Genomic DNA, 24,146 nt, shown 5'->3' with positions numbered 1-24,146 from the left:
ACTATATTATATTGACTCTTAAAATGTAAGATTTGGGCTTTTTAAAATATATTGTTAAAGCTTTGTACTTATCATTCCACTTAAATATTTTTAAATGTACAACAAACGTACCTAAAATGATCCACAAATGGTACTTTTGAAGTATCTATAAAAGGCACTTCATCAGCAGAGCACTGAAATACAAATAGAAATAATTATGCAGGTAAGAAGGATATATAATATATATTTAATTTATCCCAAAGCTAATAGAGTTACTGTAATTGAGCATTGACCTTACTGTCAATAGAGTTACTGTAACTGAGCTTTTTGGCTGCCAGTATTTCTCACTGAATGATAAAATAAAACTTAGTTCACCTAGCCTTGGCCAAGTGGCTCTGTTGGTTGGAGTATCGTCCCATGCACCAAAAGGATTCTAGACTGGGGTTTATATGGGAGGCAAACGATTAATTGTTCTCGCTCTCTCTCCCTTTCTTTCTCTCTAAAATCAATAAAAATAAATGTCCTTGGGTGAGGATTAATAAGAAAAAAAACCTTATTTTAGCTAGATAAATTTATTATTACATTGTATGGTATTACATTTTTGAAGCAGTTTCTTCTGTTGGCCCTTTTTTGATGTTATCCTCACCCCAGGATACCTTTTCCATTGATTTGTAGAGAAAGGGCAGGATGGAGGGGGCAAAGAGAGAGAGTGGGAGAGAGAAACGTGGATGTGAGAGAGATACATCCATCAGTTGCCTCCTGCACACGCCCAACCTGGTAGGGACGGAACCTGCAACCCAGGTACGTGCCCTTGACTGGGAATGACCAGAATTTAACCTGTGACCCTTTGGTGTGTGGGCCGATGCTCTAACCATTTAGAAACACTGGCCAGAGAACTATTGGCTCTTATGCAAGGAGAAAATATAATGGACAAGGTCGTCACCAGTGCAGGTTTGTCAAAATATTCTTCGTGTGTCCTTTCCTTACATCCACTTTTCAAGAAAACTGAGGTATGACATCAACATGCCTGAGATAATTTAGCAAAGGCATTTCATCTTGAAGACAGAGAGTGAGGAGCAGGACAGGGGAAGTCACAAATAACACAAGCTTTCACATCATTTAACTCGGGTGTCTCAAGGTATAGTCCATGGCCATGAGCATCTTGAGATGGACCGTGACTGGCCCAATCTGTTGTTACTTCTTAAACCAGGAGGGATAGGAAGGTGTGAAGGTCTTTTGCTCTGCTGCAATGGACCATGGTCACAAGCAATTTAAGGACCAGATTATCTAATTTGATAAAATTTGGACTTCCTGGAAGAATGGATAGAGTATCCCCCTAATTCCATGTCTGTCAAATATCATGAGAGCTCTGGCAGGAAGTAGACAGTGTTTAAATGAACGTCGGCCTCTCGGGCGAGAGCTTGGAGAGCAGCTTTTTCTCTATGCTAATTGAAGGGGACAGGTGTGCAGTGGGCACTATATATGGAGATGGAAAAATTAGCCAAATTAAAGCAGAGAGAAACCTGTGTTGTCTGAACAGGACAGAATCTCTTCACGAGAGTGAGAATAAGCACCTGCAGGCAGCCTGCTTCCTGGGGACAATGGTGGAGCTTTTAGTGGCTCACAAATGGGTCTTGCCACGGGCAGCGCTTAGGACTGACATGCTTTCTGAACCAAAACCTGCAAGTGTGGAGCCTAAAAGTTCCCGAAATTGGGATAAGTCATGGAAAAGGAAATAACATGGTCACGGAATTCTACAGCTGTCCTCACGACTTACGTCATTAACAGCGAAGTGGTCTGGGTGCTTCCGGTTATAATGGTGTCGAGAGCTGCCCTGGTTTTATAACCAATTCAGTGCTTTAGAAGGTTCTTTTATAGACAAAGGATGTACTTTCGTGTTAAATATAAGCTCCTTCCACGGTAAATGCAGACACTTGCGCACACTTACAGGTGCACCTGCCAGTAACTGCTCTGCCCTCGTTGGTCTTTTTGCTCTTGTTTCTCATCGGTCAGCAGCTACACCTCATCCTTTGACTTTGGGCTTCTCTGGACCCTTACAAGGTTTTCCATCCACCAACTGACAGCTTACCTATTGAATTTACCACCTAGCATCTAAGGTATCCCGTTGTCATCTGACCTTTGCACATGCACAGCCTAACGCAGCCTTGGTCTCAGTGGACTGTGCTGCAAGGTCTCTGGGTTCTGTTACCTAGTTCAAGTATAGCCAGTAGATGATGTGGTTTTGCTGCTTAAAAAGCACGGTGTTATTTCGGTGGCAAGGCTCACCTCACGCTGGTAGCCATGCATCCTTTAACTTGCACAAAAGTCAATGTCTTTTATCTGCAGCCTGTGCTTGTGTTTGGTGTTGCTGTTGAAGTCCCCCTGTGTCTACGTTACCGTGAAGATGATAAAGACTGTATCTTGTTAATGTTGCAGACACTTAAAACTTCTGGTGTTTCTCGGCTGGCTCTGTGCAGTAACTGATCCAGAAGAGCCTAGAGAGTTAACCGCCCTTGAGCCAGCACGATCGCTGTGTCACCTTCCCTCTTCTGGTTGGTGGATATACTGTTTCTCTGAGATTGTAGGACATTTGCACATTGGCCTATATTAGTGGTCGGCAAACTCATTAGTCAACTGAGCCAAATATCAACAGTACAACGATTGAAATTTCTTTTGAGAGCCAAATTTTTTAAACTTAAACTTCTTCTAACGCCACTTGTTCAAAATAGACTCGCCCAGGCCGTGGTATTTTGTGGAAGAGCCACACTCAAGGGGCCAAAGAGCCGCATGTGGCTCGCAAGCCGCAGTTTGCCGACCACTGGCGTATATAATATCAAAATGGTGTTCAGTATATCCACTTGCATTCATTTCTATTGCTGTGTAACAAATTCCCATACATTTTGCAACTTTGGAACAACACTGATTAGCTCACAGTTTCTGTGGAGAAGGACTTTAGGAGCAGGATAGCTAGGTCTGCTGCTCAGGGTCTTACCAGGCTGAAATCAAGGAGCCACCCCACGGCATTCTCACCTGATGTTCAGGGTCATTTTCAAAGTTATATAGGGTGTTGACAGAACTTAGTTCCTTGCAATTGTAGGGCTGATATCCCCATTTTCTTGCTGGTTCTTAACCAGGGGTCATTCTCAGTCCCTTGAGGCAGCCCTCAGGTCCTTCTTCAAAGCCAGCAGAATAATCTCCCTCATACTTTTAAATCTCTCCAGTTAGGAGTCTTTTTAAAGACTCGCCTGATTAGTTCAGGCCCACCGACAATGATTTCTCTTTTGATTAACTCAAATCCAACTGATTAAGCACTTCAATTACATTTGAAAAATCCCTTCATTTTTTCCCCCTATAACATAACTAATCATGGGAGTGAAAGCCCATTATATTCACAATCCTGTTCACACTCTAAGGTTGAGATTTGGGGGACAGGGGAGGGGGGAGGGGGGGAAAAAGGTGTTTACGTCACCAAGTTTAGAAACTTAGTATCTTTTGATGGCTCTGGCTACATGATGGAATTTTGAAAAGTGTTTGAATCTTGGCATTTTTCTCTTGTTTGCACCAACAATGATCAAAGGGCACATGAGAGAGACCAAAAAAATTTTGAAACATTGATGCTCGTCCTAAGAGTCCCTTTGGATAAATTGGAGCTGTCTTGTGCATCACCACTGGTCATCACAACCCTAATGCATGCAAAAGCAATATAACTGAATACCACCCGTAAGTTGCTCCTAAGGCATATGTCAGAGATGTCTGGTCTGGATGTGCTTTACATAGTAATAGTAGCTAAAATAATACCAGTATGTACTTCAAAACTGGATACGTATCTTTGTGAACCTGATAGAGAACTAAAGCAGGTATTGTAAGGGGAGGCTGAAGTCATGGGTTCCAGAGCCGGAAACAGAAAGTGGGTGGATGGGAGTTGGACTCCCAAAAGATAATTAAGGGATCACAAATGTCCCACAAATGGAGAGGTGTCCTGGCTGGGCTCACAGCCTTCAAAAGGGTTGGAATTGGGTCCAGCCATCAGTGAACAGAGACTTTAAAAAATTATGGGTAATGTCCTGGATTGTGTTCTATGTTGATCTGCTACCTTGGGATTGAGAAAGGCAAGCTATGCACGCCTTCCATTATGTAGAGGTATACTATCCACCCAGGGCTTTGCAGCATTAATAGTTTATTATCATAAGGCAAAGAAACGTATTGGAGAACAGAGCAGTCAGAGAAGTAGACAAGCTCTTAAAAGTTTATAAACTGCCTGTAGAAAGTAAAGAAAGAAAATAACCATGTATTCCATTGCAATTGATTTCAACTCAGAAACCTCATGTTACCCCCAGGGTAATTCCAATTGCAGACAGGAGTGCGGAACACATAGTCTGTGTGAAAACACAGAGCTGTCAGTTCAGCAGTAGAAACAGAAACCAGTACTTCTTTCTCTTTTCAGTCCTCACCCGAGAACATGCTTTTATTGATTTTAGAGAGAGAGGGGAAAGGAGAGGGAATGAGAGAAACATTGACGTGAGAATGAAAGATCGATTGATTACCTCCCGCACATGCCCCGAGAGGGGATCGAACCCACACCTTGGGTATATGCCGTGACAGGGAATCGAACCTACGACCTTTCAGTGTATAGGACAATGCTCCAACGAACTGAGCCACCCAGCCAGGGCAAAACCAATACTTCTTACATTTGTTGAAAAACTGATGTCACACTAGTTAGAACTGTTTAAAGATGGCAGGAGAGGAATTAGGAAATGGAAACATTTAGAAGGTGGTTGTCTCTTGGGAAGAGCAATGTACCAGGAGTCAGAAGACCCGAGCCAGGCCCTGGCTGCTACTAACTTGTGATCACAAAGGACTCACTAACTAGCTACACCATGCACGCCAGCTCTCTGCGACTCAGCTCCCTTATTTGGAAAAGTGGGGGCGGGGGAACTTGACAAATTCTAAGATTCCTTTCAACTTCTGGAATATAATGATTCCATAGTCTGTAGCTATATATAGAAGGAGAAAGACATTTGTAAGTACTGTGCTAAGTGGAAAAATACAGAAAACTGATTGACTTTTTGCTACTCTGTATTTTTTCTATTTTATCTTTGCCTCACTACATTGACCCCAGAGTTACAGGAAAACGAGAAAAAGCAACCTTCCCAATGTTTATATAAAATCAAGCATTTCTCAGCCAGCAATTATTTTTGGAAAGGCATTAACTCTTGCATTAGTTTCACCCACAGCTGCACTGTCATCACATTCTAAGAAGACCCAGGCCTTTAGACAAGGTCATAACATGCAATAAAAATGGTTACTATTCAGGCAGAAACCAGAATGGGAAAGGAAAATGTAAAAAAAAAAGAAATTATTTTGGTGGTAATTTCGAAGTGATGTTGTGAGAACCAGATGTGATTTCCCCCAAGCATCTCAGAAACCTCACTGGTTCCTAGATGATATTAAGAGCAATAGACCAATAATCAGAATGAAAGTCGACAATGCTGAAACTCTTACAAATATGTATTCCAAAGTAAAAGCTCCATGGCAGAACACAACAGTGTATTCCTACATACTACAGAAGGCCTAACTGTTTATTTAAAATTCTAGTTTTGACAGTTTTATGAGACTACAAGAGAACCTGAGGAGGGGGAAGTGCATCTGATCTGCATATTTACCTTTCAAAACTACCATTGCCCCCTTCCCCATCCTCTCCCAAGTTACACTTTTTTTTTCCTTCTGCACATTTTAATGAATCCCTGCTCCCAGCACTGTCAGAAATAATGACAGCCTTTATTACAGAGAATGCCAAACTTGTCAGAATGATACTAAAATGAGAACCCTTCACTGTGTAAATCACTATTAATATCACATGAATTCATGTGACATTGCTGATGATGTAAGAATTATCAAGAATCACGATTTTAATCCATGGGCACTTTGTACTGGTCCCATATGCTCAAGGACCCTTGAGTAGGGCACCAGCTAACTCATTAGATTACTTAAATTTATTTTATTTATTTTTTTCTTTATTGATTAAGGTATTACGTATGTGTCCTTATCTCCCCATTGTCCCCCCCCACACACACTCATGCCCTCACCCCCCTGGTGTCTGTGTCCATTGGTTAGGCTTATATGCATGCATACAAGTCCTTTGGTTGATCTCTCTCCCTTACCCCCACCCTCCCCTACCTTCCTCTGAGGTTTGACGGTCTGATTGATGCTTCTCTGTCTCTGGATCTGTTTTTGTTCATCAGTTTATGTTGTTCATTATATTCCACAAATGAGTGAGATCATGTGATATTTATCTTTCTCTGACTAGCTTATTTTGCTTAGCATAATGCTCTCCAGTTCCATCCATGCTGTTGCAAATTGTAAGAATTCCTTCTTTTTTACTGCAGTGTAGTATTCCATTGTGTAGATGTACCACCGTTTTTTAATCCACTCATCTGCTGATGGGCACTTAGGCTGTTTCAAATCTTAGCTATGGTAAATTGTGCCGCTATGAACATAGGGGTGCATATATCCTTTCTGACTGGTCTTTCTAGTTTCTTGGGATATATTCCTAGAAGTGGGATTACAGGGTCAAATAGGATTTCCATTTTAGTTTTTTGAGGAAACTCCATACTGTTCTCCACAGTGGCTGCACCAGTCTGCATTCCCACCAGCAGTGCACGAGGGTTCCTTTTTCTCTGCATCCTCTCCAGCACTTGTTGTTTGTTGATTTGTTGATGATAGCCATTCTGACAGGTGTGACATGGTACAGCATTGTTGTTTTGATTGGCATCTCTCGGATGATTAGTGACTTTGAGCATGTTTTCATATGTCTCTTGGCCTTCTTTATATCCTCTTTTGAAAAGTATCTATTTAGGTCCATTGTCCACTTTTTGATTGGATTGTTTATCTTCCTTTTGTTAAGTTGTATGAGTTCCCTGTAAATGTTGGAGATTAAACCCTTATCGGTGATAACATTGGCAAATATGTTCTCCCATGCAGTGGGCTTTCTTGTTGTTTTGTTGATGGTTTCTTTCGCTTTTTATTTTGGTGTAGTCCCATTTGTTTATTTTCTCTTTAGTTTCCATTGCCCTAGGAGCTGTATTGGTGAAGATATTGCTTTGGCATATGTCTGAGATTTTGCTGCCTGTGGATTTCTCTAGTATATTTATGGTTTCCTGTCTTATGTTTAAGTCCTGTATCCATTTTGAGTTTATTTTTGTGTATGGCATAAGTTGGTGATCTAGTTTCATTTTATTGCATGTATCTGTCCAATTTTCCCAACACCATTTATTGAAGAGGCTGTCTTTACTCCATTGTATGTTCTTGCCTCCTTTGTCAAATATTAATTGAGCATAGTGGTTTGGGTTGATTTCTGGGTTCTCTATTCTATTCCATTGGTCTATATGTCTGTTCTTGTGCCAGTACCAGGCAGTTTTGAGAACCTTGCCTTTTAATACAGCTTGATATCTGGTGTTGAGATTCCCTCCTACTTTGTTCTTCTTTCTCAGGATTCCTGCAGCTATTCGGGGTCTTTTATCATTCCAGATGAATTTTTGGAGAGTTTATTCTAGGTCTGTGAAATATGCTGTTGGTACTTTAATAGGGAGTGCATTGAATCTATAGATTGCTTTTGGTTGTATGGACATTTTAATGATGTTGATTCTACCAATCCATGAACACGGTATGTTCTTCCATCTGTTTATGTCTCCCTCTATCTCTTTTTTCAGTGTCCAGTAGTTTTCCGAGTACAGATTTTTTACCTCCTTAGTTAAGTTTATTCCTAGGTATCTTAATTGATTACTTAAGTTTTTAATATAACATTTCCTCCCTTTTATTGCATTCATTCATTTATTTATTTTTCTTTTAAAAAATGAATATATAGAAAAGAAACCAAAGAAAGTAGGATTCATGCTTGAAGTTTGTTCACAATCTTTTACAGTCTATGAATGTGGCCCAGGCGTTAATGAATTTCTGTCTGATAATTAGGCAAACACTCTAATTTTAGGTTCTTTCCACTTGAGTATAGGTGATAAATTAAACACCAGTCAATCATTTAACATTTATTTTTAAATTATACAGTACCCACAGCATTTATAGAGCATTCTTATCTTTGCAGTGCCGCAATGTCAATGAGTGGAGGATATCCCATCTTCAGAACCATGGAATTTGGAGGGTTTTGATTTCTTTGAGGATACTTAGGGTTTGTGATGACATGTGAAGAAACTAATTTAGGAACAATACCCTATAGTATTATTCATATTTGTTGTTTTTTTCTCTGTTATTGGTAGAACCGATCAGTGTCTGAGAATGAATCCCTCCCAGTCAAAAGGCAACCATGATTCCATATTTTTACTTCCTTGTTTTGAGCACTAGATGTCACACTAAGTAAAGTTTTAGAAGTTATTCTTCAAAGTGGGGTGTGGTGTACAGTGTAAAGCATGGTTATGAAAGACCATAGCTTTATGTTTCTAGTAGAATGTAGTAAAGGTGTACTTTCACTAACAAAAGAATTCAGAAAAAAAGAACTATTCATCAGAATATATCACTGGAAGAACCTTAAATATGTGCAGTATAATTACAACTCAATAAAACTGTGTGTGAGAGTGTGTAGTTGGAGTAGCAGCCTATTGTCATATCTATTAAACAGACACACCCCATGGTATTTCCTTCCAGAAACAAAGTGATTTTTCTAGAGACAGCCTATGCACACATATCCGTGATCATTTGTTTTCTGAGATGGTGAGAAGCTGTTCTTCTCTAGGAAGAGAATCAGATATGGTCCTAACCTGCAAAGGGTGGAAAAGGTGAAAGAGGAGATAATGACCATGAGGTTTAATAACCCCCTACTGGTCTCAGGAAACGAAGTGGAATCATCTTCCTTACACGGCTTACACAAAGAAGCTGTAACAGATGTGCCCCAGCCTTCTCAAACTCATTCATTCCTTGATTGTAGCTCTCAGAAATCTAGGTGTGAAGCATAGATTCCTATCTGGATGTGTACAATTTCCTTTCTAACAATACGTATTTTTAAAAGATGGCAAGGAATATGGACTCAGTATGTAAATAAGTTAGATAGTTATGTTCTGTAACTTAAATGTGTTACTGAAACGCCAAGTTCCCGTTGAACTGCTTGGGATTCATTGGAAGCTGGAGAGAATTCATTCAAGTCTTGGTTTTGGCAGTTACAGTGCATCTCCCACCCCCCCCTCCGACGTAACTCAATAATGAATTTGAACTGTATTTAATGATCTGCACATGAATATAGACATATATTTCTGCATGTAATTAATGTTACAAACATCGTAGATAATATTTCGGGGTTTTCTAGATCATGTATAATGATAGGTGATTCCCACTGGGTACAATTAGTCCTCTGTCTGTTTGGTAAGTATCCGTGTCCTAATTATGTTCAGATAGCTCTGATGAAGTTACAACGGATACAATACTACTGTTTGGGTTTGGGATTCATCCTTGTCTTTCTCTTAGTCAGCAGGTGGATCATTGATCATTTTAACAGTGCCTTCCAAGACCAGGTGGTTCTTTTTGGCTCTTAAGTTCTGGCATGACTTGGGATCTGCCCCCCCCCCCCACCACCACCACGTTACCCCCATATATTAATATCGCTGCTGCCTTGGGTTTTAACAACCTGAGGTTGCCCTGATCCCGAGTGAAATCCTTCATTTCTCCCAGAGTGCTGGGGGATGGTGAGTGCTGTGATGATGGCAGCTCGTGCTGTTTCTCCTTCAAGAACTAAATAGCCACTCAGGAGCATCAGGGGATCTTTTTGTTGGATTTGGGACTCTGAGAAAAGCTATAGCTCATCAGGAGGGCCTCTAATGAGAAACAAATAAAGCTGCAGAATAAAATGTAGACAGGAATACAGGGTGTCCCCCAAAAATGTATACATGTTATAAAGGCAGTGTTTATTAAAATATATTTCATTCTCAACATGTAATAGAACCTACAGCTATCAGCTGTTAAAGGATGTATGCATTTTGGGGAGACACCCTATATTTATCAAGCCAAGGGAGCGTGTGTGTGTGTGTGTGTGTGTGTGTGTGTGTGTGTGTGTGTTGGGGGTGGGGTAGGGCATGAGAAGGTCAGCTCTGTATTTACCCAGTAGTTACTGAATACCCGCTGTGCTGAATCCAGGAGAGAGAGGTTCTGTCCCCGCTCAGATGGAGGGAAGCCAGTGCCCTTCATCCTGGCTGACGGTTCTTATAGCTCCTGTTTAGACTTACTGCCAAGACAACTGTCAGAGCTGTCGGGTGCCCTTCCTGGTTCCCACTGACTTGCCTTTTGATTTTGACACATGGGCTCCCACCCTGCTCTCTCCATGCTAAAGGAATGACCAACACATGGAAAGAGCGTGTTAAAGCTCAACTGATTTCAATTCACCCAATAGCAATGGAGCACCTGTCACGGGCTGGGCCCGCAAGGAATCCAATACTATTCGTAGGTAATCTCTTCGGTGTGAGATCCCAGGTTGCTAGTTAGACAGCGTGCGAAGCCACTGGGAGCGCTTCACATCGGTCTCTCTTATCTGCTCCTCTCAATAAACCAACGAAGAAACTGAGTCACTGAGAGATTAGGAAACTTCTCCGAGGTCACCCCCCAGGCAGTGGGGAAGCTGAGCTGGAACTGGGACCCACCTCTGAGTGATTGCAAAGTCTATGCTGTCTACCACCTCCCCTGCTTACCACCACTCTGGGAGATGAGCTCTAGAATCTGAGGATTTCTCTTGTAGCCATGAACCGTATCTTCATTTCCCGATAGGTCATGGATTGACGGCAGTCAAGGAAAAAGCAGGGGCCCTACGGATCCACAGTGTAAATTCTGGCTCTCCCGAAGGGGCCCAGCCTGACACCGAAAATGGCGTCCCTCCAAGTGAGTGATATATTGATCTGGGGGCTTCTTGGACTTTGGCTGAATTACACTAGATGCACAAATAAGAAGATTTCAGATCCGCGAAATGAACTGTAAAACAATCTTTTCTCTCTTTAGCAGCAGATGCGGCCCCAGATCAGGGCCCTGAGGAAGGCCCGCCCACTTCTCCTTCGTCGGGGTCCCGGGGCATGCTGTCAGCCATCACCAATGTGGTTCAAAACACAGTAAGTCCTCAGCTGCTTCCTCTGTTTTCCCTGGAGTCTCCCGGCGCCTTCCTTTGATATCTCTATTTACCAGTGACCTAGATACATCAGAGCAAAAATGGCCTTGCTCACAACTTTGGATTACGGTTTTGTTATGCTTCCTCCTACAGAGTAGGCGTAAACCTTGGAACCAAAATAATAAGGGCAAAACGAAATGCATTTTATGTTTAAAAGAAAGGAGCTGTTTAAAAGGAACATTTCTCAGCCTGATGTGACTCTCCTCCAGCTGCTGCAAGGACAGCGTCTGGCTGTGGGGAGAGCGGGCTGGTCCTCAGAGCTGGGACAGCTGTTTTCCCTCACCCTGTGCCTCTTAACCTTCTATTTGAAATATCACAAAGCCACTTAAATTAACATAAATTCTGGTAAAGAGTCAGGAACAACGTCCCCAAGATGTTCCTAAAGCGCTTCCAGATAACTAAGACCCACCTCCCAATTTCCACTCTCCCTTCCTCCAGTAACTCAAAGTCTGCCCCCCGCCACTCACACCCCTGGCTGGGGGGAGGGGGCTGCCTACCTCTTAAAGAAACTTGTTATTGGCAACAAAACAGATGAATAATGAAAAAAGTGGGAGGTACCCCAACTGAGGTCACACTGTTCAGAACGCTGTGCAACTTAAAACGTATGAATTGTTTGTCACTGGAATTTTCCATTTAATATTTTTGAACTGCTGTTGACCGCGGGTAACTGAAACCTTGCAAAGTGAAACTGCAGGTTGGGAGGTCACTATGTTCTTTTCCCAAGCTCCAGACAGCCCCCACCAGGGCTGCCCTTATTCAAAGTCCCTACGACGTTCCTTCTCTCATTTTATTCTCTATTTTAGTAATCCCCCATAGAATGTTAGGAGAAAATAAATCAAATATACAGAAGTGTGAATGGCCAATATCCCAGTCCTCCCAAAGTATGTGTATTTTAAGATTTGTTTTATAGTGTGATTATTGATTTGCACCCAAATCTGGAAACAAGTCTAAATGTCCAGGATAGAAATGATGGATAAAGCATATTAACTCAGGGAAATAGAATATTGCTATTGAAGTGATAATTATGAAGATTGGGAAATGCATGCAGGTAATAATCTATTTATATAAAAGGCTAAGCGACCATCACATCCGAAACAACCGAACAGGCTGTATGGGGTGACCAGGCTGGCAGGGGGGTTAGTGAGGGGTGACCAAACGACTGAGCAGCAGGCTGCGTGGGGCAACCAGGCCCACAGGGGGGTGCAGTTGGTGACAACCAAACCAGCAGGGGGAGACAGTGAGGGGCGACCAGGCCAGCATAGGGGGCACTGAGGGGTGACCACGCCGGCGGAGGGGGGGCAGTTGGGGGCGACCACGTCTTCAGGGGGGGCAGTTGGGCGTGATCAGGCCAGCCGTGGGGGGCAGTTAGGTGTGATCAGGCAGGCAGGCAGGTGCGTAGTTAGGACCCAGTGGTCCCGGATTATGAGAGGGATCCCGGATTGGAGAGGGTGCAGGCTGGGCTGAGGGGATTTCCCCGCCCCCATGCACAAATTCCGTGCATCAGGCCTCTAGTATAATAATAAAATATAATGTATATAAATTCAGGTAAGGTGGGAAGAACACAGGTATATGCATATTGTGATTGCAGTTGTACAGTTGGAGGGTATGTGCAGAAGTTGCAAAGACTTTAAGCAGTTCTGTTTATATGAACAGTTTATGTGAGAAAGATTATTATTTTCATCTTTTTTATTTTAAGGAAAACAGTGACTGACAAAGGGATTCACAAGAAGATAACTGTATAATAGAACAGTGTCTAAAGCCAGTAGTATATGGAAATCAGCCTGTCTTAGTTCATGAATATACTAATCATAGGCAATTATTACTAGTTTCTAAAAGTGTGGAAGAGCCATCTGAAACAGCCTAAGGCTTCTACACTCCAGGGCCCTCGATTAAAGAATTCCCTAAATTGCCAAGAGCATTTGACATTTTAATAGATTGCTCCACATAACTCTGTTACTTGGCTTAAACTTTTTTCAAAGTAGCAATCGGGTCACCTATTAATTTTATGTCCTTGATACATATCTATTCATACACTCAGAGCTGGTTAAAGTAATCCCAAGTATGTTTTTTGTTTTTTTCCTAACCATCCTTTTAAAATAACATTGCATGTCCTACAAATTATATGACGTATGCTCTTCTAAGGGAAAGCAAATCAGATTAAGTGGATAATAAATCTCCTGATGAAAAAAATTATGACGTCATATTGATATTAATATTTGAAGACAGAGCCCTCTGGGAGCTGCTGACTGCTGCGAAGCAGCCAAATGTAAAAATCTAATCTCATGCAACCCCCGCATCTGCAGGGTAAAAGCGTCTTAACAGGTGGGCTTGATGCTTTGGAGTTCATCGGCAAGAAAACCATGAATGTCCTCGCAGAAAGTGACCCAGGCTTTAAGCGGACCAAGACGCTCATGGAAAGAACCGTTTCGTTATCTCAGGTGGGATTGTGTTTTTTTGCAGGTTTTTCTTTCAGTCAATAAAACAAGAGGTAGTAGAGGCCTGGCACAGCGTGGAGCCATGAAGGTGGTCATGAGTGCTGATCCTAGGTGCAGTGCGAAGGCCTATGCAGATTTCCTGAAGGGCTGAGTGTGGGATGTGAGATAAGGGAGGAGGCAAGGATGGCTCCGAGGTGTTGGCCTGAGCAGTTGGAAGGATGATGCTGCCACTAGCTGAGGGAATCTGCTAGGGTTTCCTTAACCCACAGTCAACGGCTGTGGAAATCGTAAGTGTTCACCCAGGCACGACCTGCATGCCTCGCGGTTCTCTCCCAGTGGAACTCTCTGGGGAACATTCCTCGGATCTCACGCCAGAATCACTGCTTGCTTTTTAAACCCATCTCCTTCCCAGAGGGAAAAGAGAACCAACATCCTGGGTAAAGCCAGGTCTTCTTTAGGCAACTTGAATTTCACTCTCCCGTCTTCGGAGTGAATTCAAATCATCCCAGGATGACGTTTTCCCATTACCTTCCATTTCAGCCCTTTCCTCTCTGTATCAAAGTACAAAGTCAGAGATGGAAGTTGGTGTAGAGAAAGGAAGCAATTTCAATGTCAACTGGTTATTTTGTTTTACCACCTGGTACCAACCCAGTGAGATCTGCCACCTTGATTGGCTCCGACTCCTGGTGACTGAGTGATGTCCACAGTGTCCTGTCCTCCTGCTCAGCTCCTGGAGACTCAGGCCTATGGCTTCTTGCATGAAGTCAGTCCTTCTCCTGTTTGGTCTTCCTCTTTCCCTGCTGCCTTCTGTTTTCCCAGCATGATTGTCTTTTCCAAAATCCCCACCTTTTCATGAAGTGCCCAAAGGACAGCTTCAGTGTTGACATTTTCCCCTCCAGTGAGGTTTCAGGCTTAATTTGCTGTGGGACCCACTTGTTCATCTTCCTGGGGGTCCATCCGTAGAGCTCTCCTCCAACTCCATATTTCAAATGAGTGATTTTTTTTTTTTCTATCAGCCTTCTTCACTGGGTTTTATTGTGTTAAAAATTGCCAGTGGTTTGATGGGGTTGTTTTGAAAATGTTAAAATTCAGAGCTTGTACTTATTAATGACAAACAGGAGGGAGAGTTCTGTCTGCGGCCCTGTGGGTTTTCAGCCAATTAACATTAAGACCCAAAAGGAGGAAGTGGCTGATTGTTTTATTGACACATAATAAAAACAAAATCTACTCTCCGTGATCTTCCCTAACTGACCTTGTGGTGGCCAGTGTCTTTATGTGCTCTTCACAGATATTTAACAACCCTATAAACTTAATGCCCCAGTAAATTTGATGAGGAATCGAATAAATGAGGTATAAAATCAAAGAAAGAAGTGCAGAAAACGGAGTGACTGGTGGACTTGTGTTCCTTTCATTGTCCTTTTATTTAATCAACAGAAAACATAACTTGAGAAAAATTATCAATGAGGAGAGGAACTCAGTTCACAGTCATACTTCTCATGAGCGATCTAAGAACTGCCAAGCTAACATTCTTATTTACATTCAGAATCTAGTAAGGAATATATTATGAATTTATATTTTATTAATTTTGTGTGTTTTAATAACCACGCATACACAAATTTTTAAATAATGTGACTCAGATAAAATCAGGTCAGTTAGTTTCTTCTTTGAAGTCTGCCTAAGTGCAGCCATCACAGTTAATCCTGTCACAGTAGATTCAGCTTTTCTAGTGCACATACATTTGCTCATTATAAAAAATTTTGACATTGTAGAGAATTTAATCACACACAGAAAACACTTCCGTGGAAACCATTGTTGAACTTCTGTTATGCTTCTTTCCAGTCCTATACCGGGGCATAGAATTTTTCCTTTGTTTTGTTGTGTACATAATGAACATGTAAAATTTGAAGTGGAATATTGTGTAAAAATTGTCAGTAGAATCCATCAAAACCATCAATTTTTTTTAGAAATTCCGAAGTGACTAAAACCTACTCTTACAAATACAGAGTCAGCCCTCATCGCCCCCTACATCTTATGCAGGAAACGGGGCTTCCGGGCACACAGTGAGTATACGAATATTGCGGCAACACAGTGAGTATACGAATGTTGCGTATTTCTGCAGATGTTAAGGGAGGCCAAGGAGAAGGAGAAGCAGAGACTGGCGCAGCAGGTCACGGCCGAGAGGACTGCACACTACGGGATGCTGTTTGATGAGTACCAAGGTTTGTCACACCTGGAAGCTCTGGAAATTCTATCCAATGAAAGTGAAAGCAAGGTATGTCTGCACAGATCATTTTAAATGACATATTCATCAACGTGTTTTCTTAAATAGGAAAGAAACTGGGAAATCTGCCATTAAAGCACCTCCTTATTATTGTGCCGAGGTCACAAATACTGTACAGCCTATGCCCCCCCACCCCCCCGCAACATGCTCCATATTATTCCCTCTCTGTCCTGTGCCAAGCTATTACTCCTCCCCATCCCTAAGAGGGCCAGCACAGTCGGAGTCATCACTAGCCAGACCTAATGGTGCAACAGGCTGCTCCGAAGCTTGGCTGTCAGGCTCCTGGCCCTGCACCTCTCTTTGCTGACATAGTACCCAGATCGAAGATGCCCTACGAAGCCCGTCTTCATTCCCACCCAGTGAAAACAAAGCAGCTGATGTTGGTTCCAGCCTGTGGAGTTTTAGTATATTTAATCTTATGGGTTATATGTTTAATCACTCTGTTAGATTGCCTGGGCTACAACGGGCAGGATTATCTTATTGGTGGTTACAGTTCTATTTGGGAATGCTCCTGAGAAGCCACCCAGCAGCCCTGCATGTTCACATTCCCCCGCTGTGATCCCAAGAAATAAAACATCACCCTAGCCAGTTTGGCTCAGTGGACAGAGTGCTGGTCAAGGGCATGTACCTTGGTTGCAGGCTTGGCCCCTGGCCCTGGTTGAAGTGTGTTCAGGAGGCAACCCATCGATGTGTCTCTCTCACATCCATGTTTTTCTCTCTCTGCCTCTCCCACCCCCTTCCACTGTTTCTAAAAGTCAATGGAAAAATATCCTAGGGTGAGGATCAACAAAAACAAAACAAAACCACGAAGAGCAAAAATCAGCAGGGTGTGGTGATTTCTTTTCTAAAGGATCTACATGGTGTGTATATGTGTGTCTTTAGTTAGCAAACACTTATACTGACACTTATATAGTCACCATTCTAAGCACTTAATTTAATTTAATTTATTTTTTGTTAAATTTATTGGGGTGACATTGGTTGATAGGATCATATAGGTTTCAAGTGTACATTTCTATGATACGAGATCTGTATATTATACTGTGTGCCCATCACCCAAAATCAAATCATCTTCCATCAAAACTGTTAACTCATGTAATTGTATGTATGGCTCTTTTGTGTGAATGTCAGGGTGCCTGTATTCTAGGGTACTTTTCCAGTGGAGGCCATAGGGCAGTGCCCTTTGGACCTCCCATGAGGGGCTGTGGGCCATTCACTGGGGAGAGGCAGGTGCTCAGACAGGAAGCTGAACTTGGAGGTGAGCCTCCGAATGGAGAAGAGGTTTTGAATCTAGGCCTTCTCATTTCATATTTGGACTTTGAAGAGATTAAGACATTCTTCCTACCTGGTCAGGGGAAGATGACACCTGCCACATAGCAGGCAACCAAGGACCAAACAAGATGGAAACTCACACATCCCCACTCCTCACCCACAAGATTATTGAGTTACAAGTTACTATCTGTGTTTATTTCCTTTTCAGTTACCCAGGAGCCGTCAGTGACAGTCTTCTGGTCAAACTGCTAACAGATAATTTTTTTTTAAAGGCAAAATCATGAGATATAAAATGAACATGAATTAAATCATTTATTTATCTCATTAATTAAATGAAGGAACCAAACAACTATTATAACTGAGTCAAAAGGAAGAGCCCAAGAAGCACAGATTTATACGGAATAAAACAATTTTGAAATGAATGTGCAAATGGACACAAACCTGGTTTTTGCAAAGGAGGTTGTCCCTCCACTGGGCAAAATTCACTCACATATCTGTAGTCAAGAATTACTTTTGTGCTTCAAACAGCTATCTACAGTTTAGAGAGTTATAAAATGACTCCCTTAGAACAGAATCCGATGATCTGGGAAGGGGTGCGTTAGAGAATGAAGCACAGAATTTTCCCTACAAAGCTGTTTGGGGTCAGATATTACGTGATCAGATATAACTCAGTACCTGTATGGTTTTGGACCTGTCTTACCTCAGTCTCCTTATCTATGAAATGAGAATGGTAATGAAAACCTACTTCGTAGGGTTAGTAAAATAATTGAGATAATCCATGTGAAGTTAGTCACAGCATGCCTTATCCATAATAAGCACCCAATAAATGTTAGCTGCCATTTTATTGTATACATATATGTGTATAGGTAATCTATAATGCTGATGACATTTTATTTTTATATAAATTCTTATGTATTTGTTATTAATACTAAAAACGTTACAGGGGAGCATGACCCCTTGGAGCTGTCTGGTGGTAGCTGGAGAGATTTCACTCTGCCTGGTTCCACCGCAGGTCTCAGCCGTGAAACAGCCGCAGGTCCCAGGTCCCTAGAAAAGAGCCCCAAAGGACTGCCGTTGCTAGGAGGGAGGTGAGGTCCCTGGAGGGAAGCATTTCTCTCTGTTTGCACACTGCTCCCTCAAACTCAGCTTTCCTTCCCCAACCTGGAGATTTTTGCAGTTTTCATAGTAAGGAATGTAGACTTTTTTTTTTTTTTTCTTGGCTTAGTGATGTTACTTACTGGGTGCTGTAATAAACAGTCCTAAAATGTTATGGGTCGAACCCATTAGGCATTATCCTCCCTCCTGTAACAGTCCCCGATGGGGGTGCCTGATCAGCGGGCAGCTTTCCTGCATGTAAGGATCCAGGAGCCAGGCTCTGCCCATCTTGTGCCTCCACTAGACCCCTCCTCAGGCTCACAGGCCTCTGGCAAAAATACAGATGGAGACCGATACTGGGGATGTCAGCTTGAACAACAACAACAAAAAAATACAGGATGACTAGTTAAATTTTAACTTTAGAAAAGCAATGAATACTTGTTTTTTTTTAAAGCATAAATATGTCCTGTGCAATATTTGGGACATAACGTTTATACTACAAAAATATTCATTGTTTATCCAGAATTCAAATTTAACTAACTGGCCTATATTTTATCTGGCAACCCTACACATACCAAATATTTAAGAGTAAAAGCACTTTTGGAAACAGACTGCTGAAGAAAATATATTCTGCCATCCTACTCTTGACAAATATATTGTCTAATGACCTGGAAGGTCAGGTTCCCATGTAGACTTCTCAAAACTCCTCCAATTTCCACACCACCCTCCTGCCTGCTCTCCTCCCTTTATCTGCAGTTGTCTGCCACCTCAGAGAGCCTCACATGCACAGGTAATGATGACTTAGTTCAAGTTCCAGCACACCCTGGGAACAACCACCTCTCTGTCATCCCTGGGGCCCGGAAGTGCACTCTCCAGGAGCCGGTCCCACTGTAAGGAGCACAGCCTGGGGAAGAGGTCCCTACAGGCCGTGGAAGGGAACTTGGAGAGTCCCCTGGAGGAGGGCGGTCCAGAAGGGGGAGTTCGGGCTCTGGCCAGCCTATCCTTTTGCCCTGCGGACTCCCCTGTGTCCAATCCTAAAGTACTGGCTTTTACCATCATCTAGTGTCTTCTCAATCCCACCAGCCTAAGAGCGGGCACTCCCATTTTTTAAAAGCTTTGACCCAGAAATGGTTTCTGTCTCCTCTGCTAACATTCCATTGGCTAAACTGAGACAAGGCATAAGGAAATATAAGGACTTGGGAGCATTCGTATCTACCAGATCGGTTCTAGGATGGCAGTTGGCATGTGGTGTAATCTATAAATCTTAAGGAAAAACTAATATTTGTATTGCCATTATACTCAATATTCAACAAAAAGAGTAAACAACAATCTTCAACATGGTACCCCACGCCCCCTTTTGGGGAAAAGGTTTTTAAGGCAGACTGTCTGTCCTTGTGTTCCGACAGCACTTAAGCACAGTGCCAGGCACGCAGTCAGCATTCCACAAATATTTATTGAGGCATGCATAATCAATTATTTATTATTGGATTGAAATAAAGATTCAGTGCACATTGCCTTGCATAAGGGAACGAACTAGAAGGAAGCAAAAGAGATGCTGTAGTAGACAGATGCAGACAAATGAGTCCTTTGCTTAAAAGAACCCGTCCCAGGCGTGCCCCAAGCAGAAAACCCCACTGCAATCACTGCAGGAGGATGGCTCCCCGCCAGAGGCCATGGGAAAACCAAAATGTTCCACGTGTGCATATATTTTCACTAAGGGTTGTGCTCTCACACACTTATTCAATTACCTTTATTTTTACTCATAGACAGCTGCTGTTTAGAAAATATATCTGAAGCGTCTGAATTTGACGTGGGCACAGCGAGGACCCTGAGACCTAAACATGAGTGTGTGAGCTGCAGGAAAGAGTCTGAGGCAGTAGGGATGAAAGGGGCGGGGGGCAGCCTCGTGCAGCATGCATTTGCTTTCACCTGCTGCACCCGGCTAATGGGTTTTGTGTTGATGACTTCCCGCCGGGCTTCTGACCAAAGCTTCGGCGCTGGCTGCATTAGCAACGTTTAGGAAATTGGTGTTCTGGCATCCCGATGCCCTCTCTAACTCCCTCACTTATCCTGATGTGCGAATCCACTGCCATCATGAATATTAAAGCATATTCTAAAGGGCATGGTGGTTCCTCTGCTGGCTCTCCCTCCAGAGCGAGGGTTGGCCCCGCAGAATGAAAAATTAAGAGCCTTATACTGCACGGTCGTACTTCAAAGGGCGAGAACCATGCCCTTTGGCCAGCTTGGAAATGGAAATCAAAATGTTCAGACTCGCAGAGGATGACTGGTCATCGGTACAAATAATTTTTAAGTGTTTACAAAGGATCCTTTCAAAGAGGGGAGCTGAAGACAATGGGCAGGGAGAACAGCAGTTCAGGGAGGACACCAGACCTCACACACCCTCTCGCCTCCCCCCCGGGGATGGGCAGCTCCCTCGCTGGTGCCCCCACTGACACTCCACTGGCACCGTCATGGTTGTATAGGTTATCGTGGGCTCCCTCTCCTAGACTACAAGATCTCTGAGAAGAAAATTGTGTTTTGTGCATTTTTGCAACTCCAGTACAATAACCCAAGTATATATATATATATCTGTATCTGTGTATACCTGGTATATAATATTTATTTATTTACATGTGGATATGTATATGTATATAAAATGTCTTGATCATCACTGTAAATACTTTTTTAAAAATTTCTTTATTGATTAAGGTATCACATATTTGTCCTCATCCCCCCATTCCCATCCCAAACCCCTCCCCACGCATGCCCCCACTCCCCTGTTGTCCATGACCACTGGTTTGGCTTATATGCATGCATACAAGTCCTTTGGTTGATCTCTCTCCCTCACCCCCACCCTCCCCTACCTTCCCTCTGAGGTTCGACAGTCTGATCGATGCTTCCCTGTCTCCGGGTCTGTTTTTGTTCATCAGTTTATGTTGTTCATTATTTCCCCTAGATGAGTGAGATCAACCTTATAAGGTAGATGCTTTTAGTCCCCGTTTGAAAGATACCAACCATTTGGAGCTGAGGCATAGAAAGGTTAAATTGCCCCAGGGTCACATAATTACGAAGTGAGGAGCTGGTATTTGAATCTGGGGTTGACACCGAAGTGTGTTTGTAAGCACTGTCACCCAGGAGCCACTGCCACCATTCATTCAACACCTGCTGTGGGCGCCTGTGCAATGCCCTTCACGTTCGTCCTCTCATTTACCGCACATCAATCACAGTAGAAGTGGGGGTCTCACTTTGAAATTTTAAAAACTGAGGCCGAGGCAGCTTAAGTAATGGACCCAAAGTTGCACAGTTAATAGGCAGTTCAGTCAACCCCTCCTTACCTCCCACGCCAGGGCTCGCCTCGGTCCCGGGAGACCTGGGGACGCCTGTACGTAAATGTTATTAAGGAGAAGAAAGGATGACAGTTATGCTGACCTATTTCTTTTTTCAGGTTCAGTCATTTTTAGCATCATTTGATGGAGAGAAGCTGGAACTCTTAAAAAATGACCTAATTTCCATTAAAGACATCTTTGCAGCCAAAGAGTTCGAGAATGAAGAGAATCAAGAAGAACAAGGTAACGGAAAATAACAAGTTAATAGCAGGACGGACTGTTGGTATAACCCTTATGACACTGCTATTAATAAGCACATCCATTGAGCAGGTAGAATTATTTAACCCAGTGGTCGGCAGACTGCGGCTTGCGAGCCACATGCGGCTCTTTGGCCCCTTGAGTTTTTAGCAAAGGCCAGCTTAGGAATACCCTAATTAAGTTAATAACAATGTACCGACCTATATAGTTTAAGTTTAAAAAATTTGGCTCTCAAAAGAAATTTCAGTCGTTGTACTGTTGATATTTGGCTCTGTTGACTAATGAGTTTGCCGACCACTGATTTAACCTAGTGCTCCTCCGTCCCACTTCCAAAACACCCCAAGGAGCTGGTCCCATCGATCTATAATCCTCTCTTTGTGCGGGGCGGGAACTCCTGACTGAGGCATCTTTATTTCTCCAGCACAGTCCCTGGCACATCACAGGCACACAATCAATGGGTGTGGTCAAGTGAACCAGGAGGGCAAAGCACTAAACAGGGCCCTGATGGCGAGAGTGTGTGCTCCGATGCCTAATTTTTTATCTGCATGTAGAAGCTGTTGAATGTGATTGATATTGATGATGGGCAGGTATTTCAATGGATTTCTTTTCATAGTTTTCCTCTCCCTTTTCATGTATGTGTGTAGAAGTTAGGATGTATTTGTAAGTGGCCTACAGTCCAGCTCCAGGTACAGTTTACACAAAGGCCTACACTGGAGGGTTGTGTGTCACGTTGTCAATCGCTGAACTGAGCCAGGTGCTCTCTCCTGACACTGGCATGACCCCAGGGACAGGAGGACCTATTTTGTGAGAAGCAAGGCGTCCTTGAGAGGGGGAGAAAATGCTCTCAAAGGTAGACACGCTTAACGATTATGTTGTCCATTTGGGAGCAGAATATAGTAAAACATTTGCTGTGTACATGGACAGGGATTTCTTTCCGATGTCATCGCCAAGCACTACAACCACAGCATTCACATAGGTCATGCTAAAAAGGTCGAGCAACCATGGACAAGACAGGGCTGGCTTCTAGGACCGTCTGAAGGTTCCCATTGGACATATGGTCACCATTTACACGCTATATGGCCTCGAACAAGCTGTGTAACCTTTCTGGAACTCAGTATCTCACCTGTAAAGTGGAGACAATGACCCATATTTTCAAGGGCTATTGTGAGGATCAAATTAGATAATATATGTAAAAACATAAATGACAGTGCCTGGCACACAGAACCGCTCAAAAATGCTAGCTGTGATTATTATTTAAAGTGCTAACACAATGCCAGGAAAATAACAAGGGTGCAAGAAGTGTAGCTCTTATTTATGGTTGCCCTTGGTGTCACCCACACTCGGAGTATGGTAACGTGCCTTTATTCCGTCAAGTCTCGGAAGTGCTTTGTGCCCAGGTGTGCCACGGCCCTTTAATCAGAGCTTGAACACCAGCGCTCCAACGCTTCAGCCTCGGTGCTCAGGGCAAAATTATTCTAAGCTTTTGCAAACTGTCATTTAAATACCATCTCCTGCATTAGCCCCACGAAGTGACCCAGCGTGCCTCCAGTTTAATGAGCTTCACGCTCATTGCATCAAAATAGAAGAATCAATTATATTAAAGCCAAGAAAGAGGCCTATTGCAAAGAGACTGTTGGAGAATTATGTGTTTGAGCATTTGTGTGTTTCTCTAAAGTCACAAAGGGTGACGGCCTTGTCTTGGGATTAACAATGAAGAAGCAAAGACTCCAGTTAGCATTCTGGACTCAAGATGAACTTTTCCAGAGTAACAGTCACCATAAAAAGCCAGGCTATTTCTCTTCTGTTTCTTTTCTTTCTTTTTTTAAATATTTTAAAATATTTGTATTGGTTTCAGAGAGGAAGGGAGAGGTATAGAAACATCAAATGATGAGAGAGAATCATCAATCCGCTGCCTCCTGCATGCACCCCACTGGGGATCAAGCCCACAACCCAGGCATGTGCCCGGGAATCGAACATGAACTCCTGATTCATGGGTCGATGCTCAACCACTGAGCCGCTCCGTCCAGACTCTCTTCAGTTTCTTGATGCCTGAGGTAGACTTTGGTCCTATTAGGGGTTCATTCAGAAAGGATTAAAAAAAGGGATCCCAAATTCCCTATAACATCAAAGAAATATTGTTGCCAGTGCAAGTTAAGGCAGTTATTGCTTTCTCAGCTAGTGCTATTTCTTGGAGAGGAAACTTGATTCAATATTGCTAAATAGAAAACGATGTGTCCCAGTCCCATGTAGAGCTTCAGTAAATTGAGATTTTTTTTAATATGACAAAAAATATTAAGGTTCTAAATAGCATGCTTAAGAAATGTCTCTCCTTAAGTCACAGAACCCTGTAATCT

At 42.8% G+C, this 24,146-nt stretch overlaps 1 protein-coding gene across 2 annotated transcripts in view; it reads left to right on the top strand.

Annotated features, from left to right (window-relative positions):
- The window catches only part of FAM114A1 (family with sequence similarity 114 member A1), a 59,351-nt gene that overhangs the window by 19,874 nt on the left and 15,331 nt on the right, over positions 1–24,146 (top strand). The window contains exons 4-8 of one of the 2 annotated variants that reach the window (XM_054729527.1): positions 10,738–10,848; positions 10,966–11,072; positions 13,432–13,566; positions 15,683–15,835; positions 21,654–21,777. In XM_054729527.1, the coding sequence (XP_054585502.1) occupies positions 10,738–10,848; positions 10,966–11,072; positions 13,432–13,566; positions 15,683–15,835; positions 21,654–21,777 (630 nt within the window). Of the gene's footprint in view, positions 1–10,737; positions 10,849–10,965; positions 11,073–13,431; positions 13,567–15,682; positions 15,836–21,653; positions 21,778–24,146 lie in introns of those variants that run through there. The other variant, XM_028143668.2, reaches the window with a different exon arrangement.

This window comes from Eptesicus fuscus, chromosome 2, assembly GCF_027574615.1.
Source record: "Eptesicus fuscus isolate TK198812 chromosome 2, DD_ASM_mEF_20220401, whole genome shotgun sequence".
Classification (NCBI taxonomy): domain Eukaryota; kingdom Metazoa; phylum Chordata; class Mammalia; order Chiroptera; family Vespertilionidae; genus Eptesicus; species Eptesicus fuscus.
This window is presented reverse-complemented; position numbering and strand designations above follow the sequence as displayed.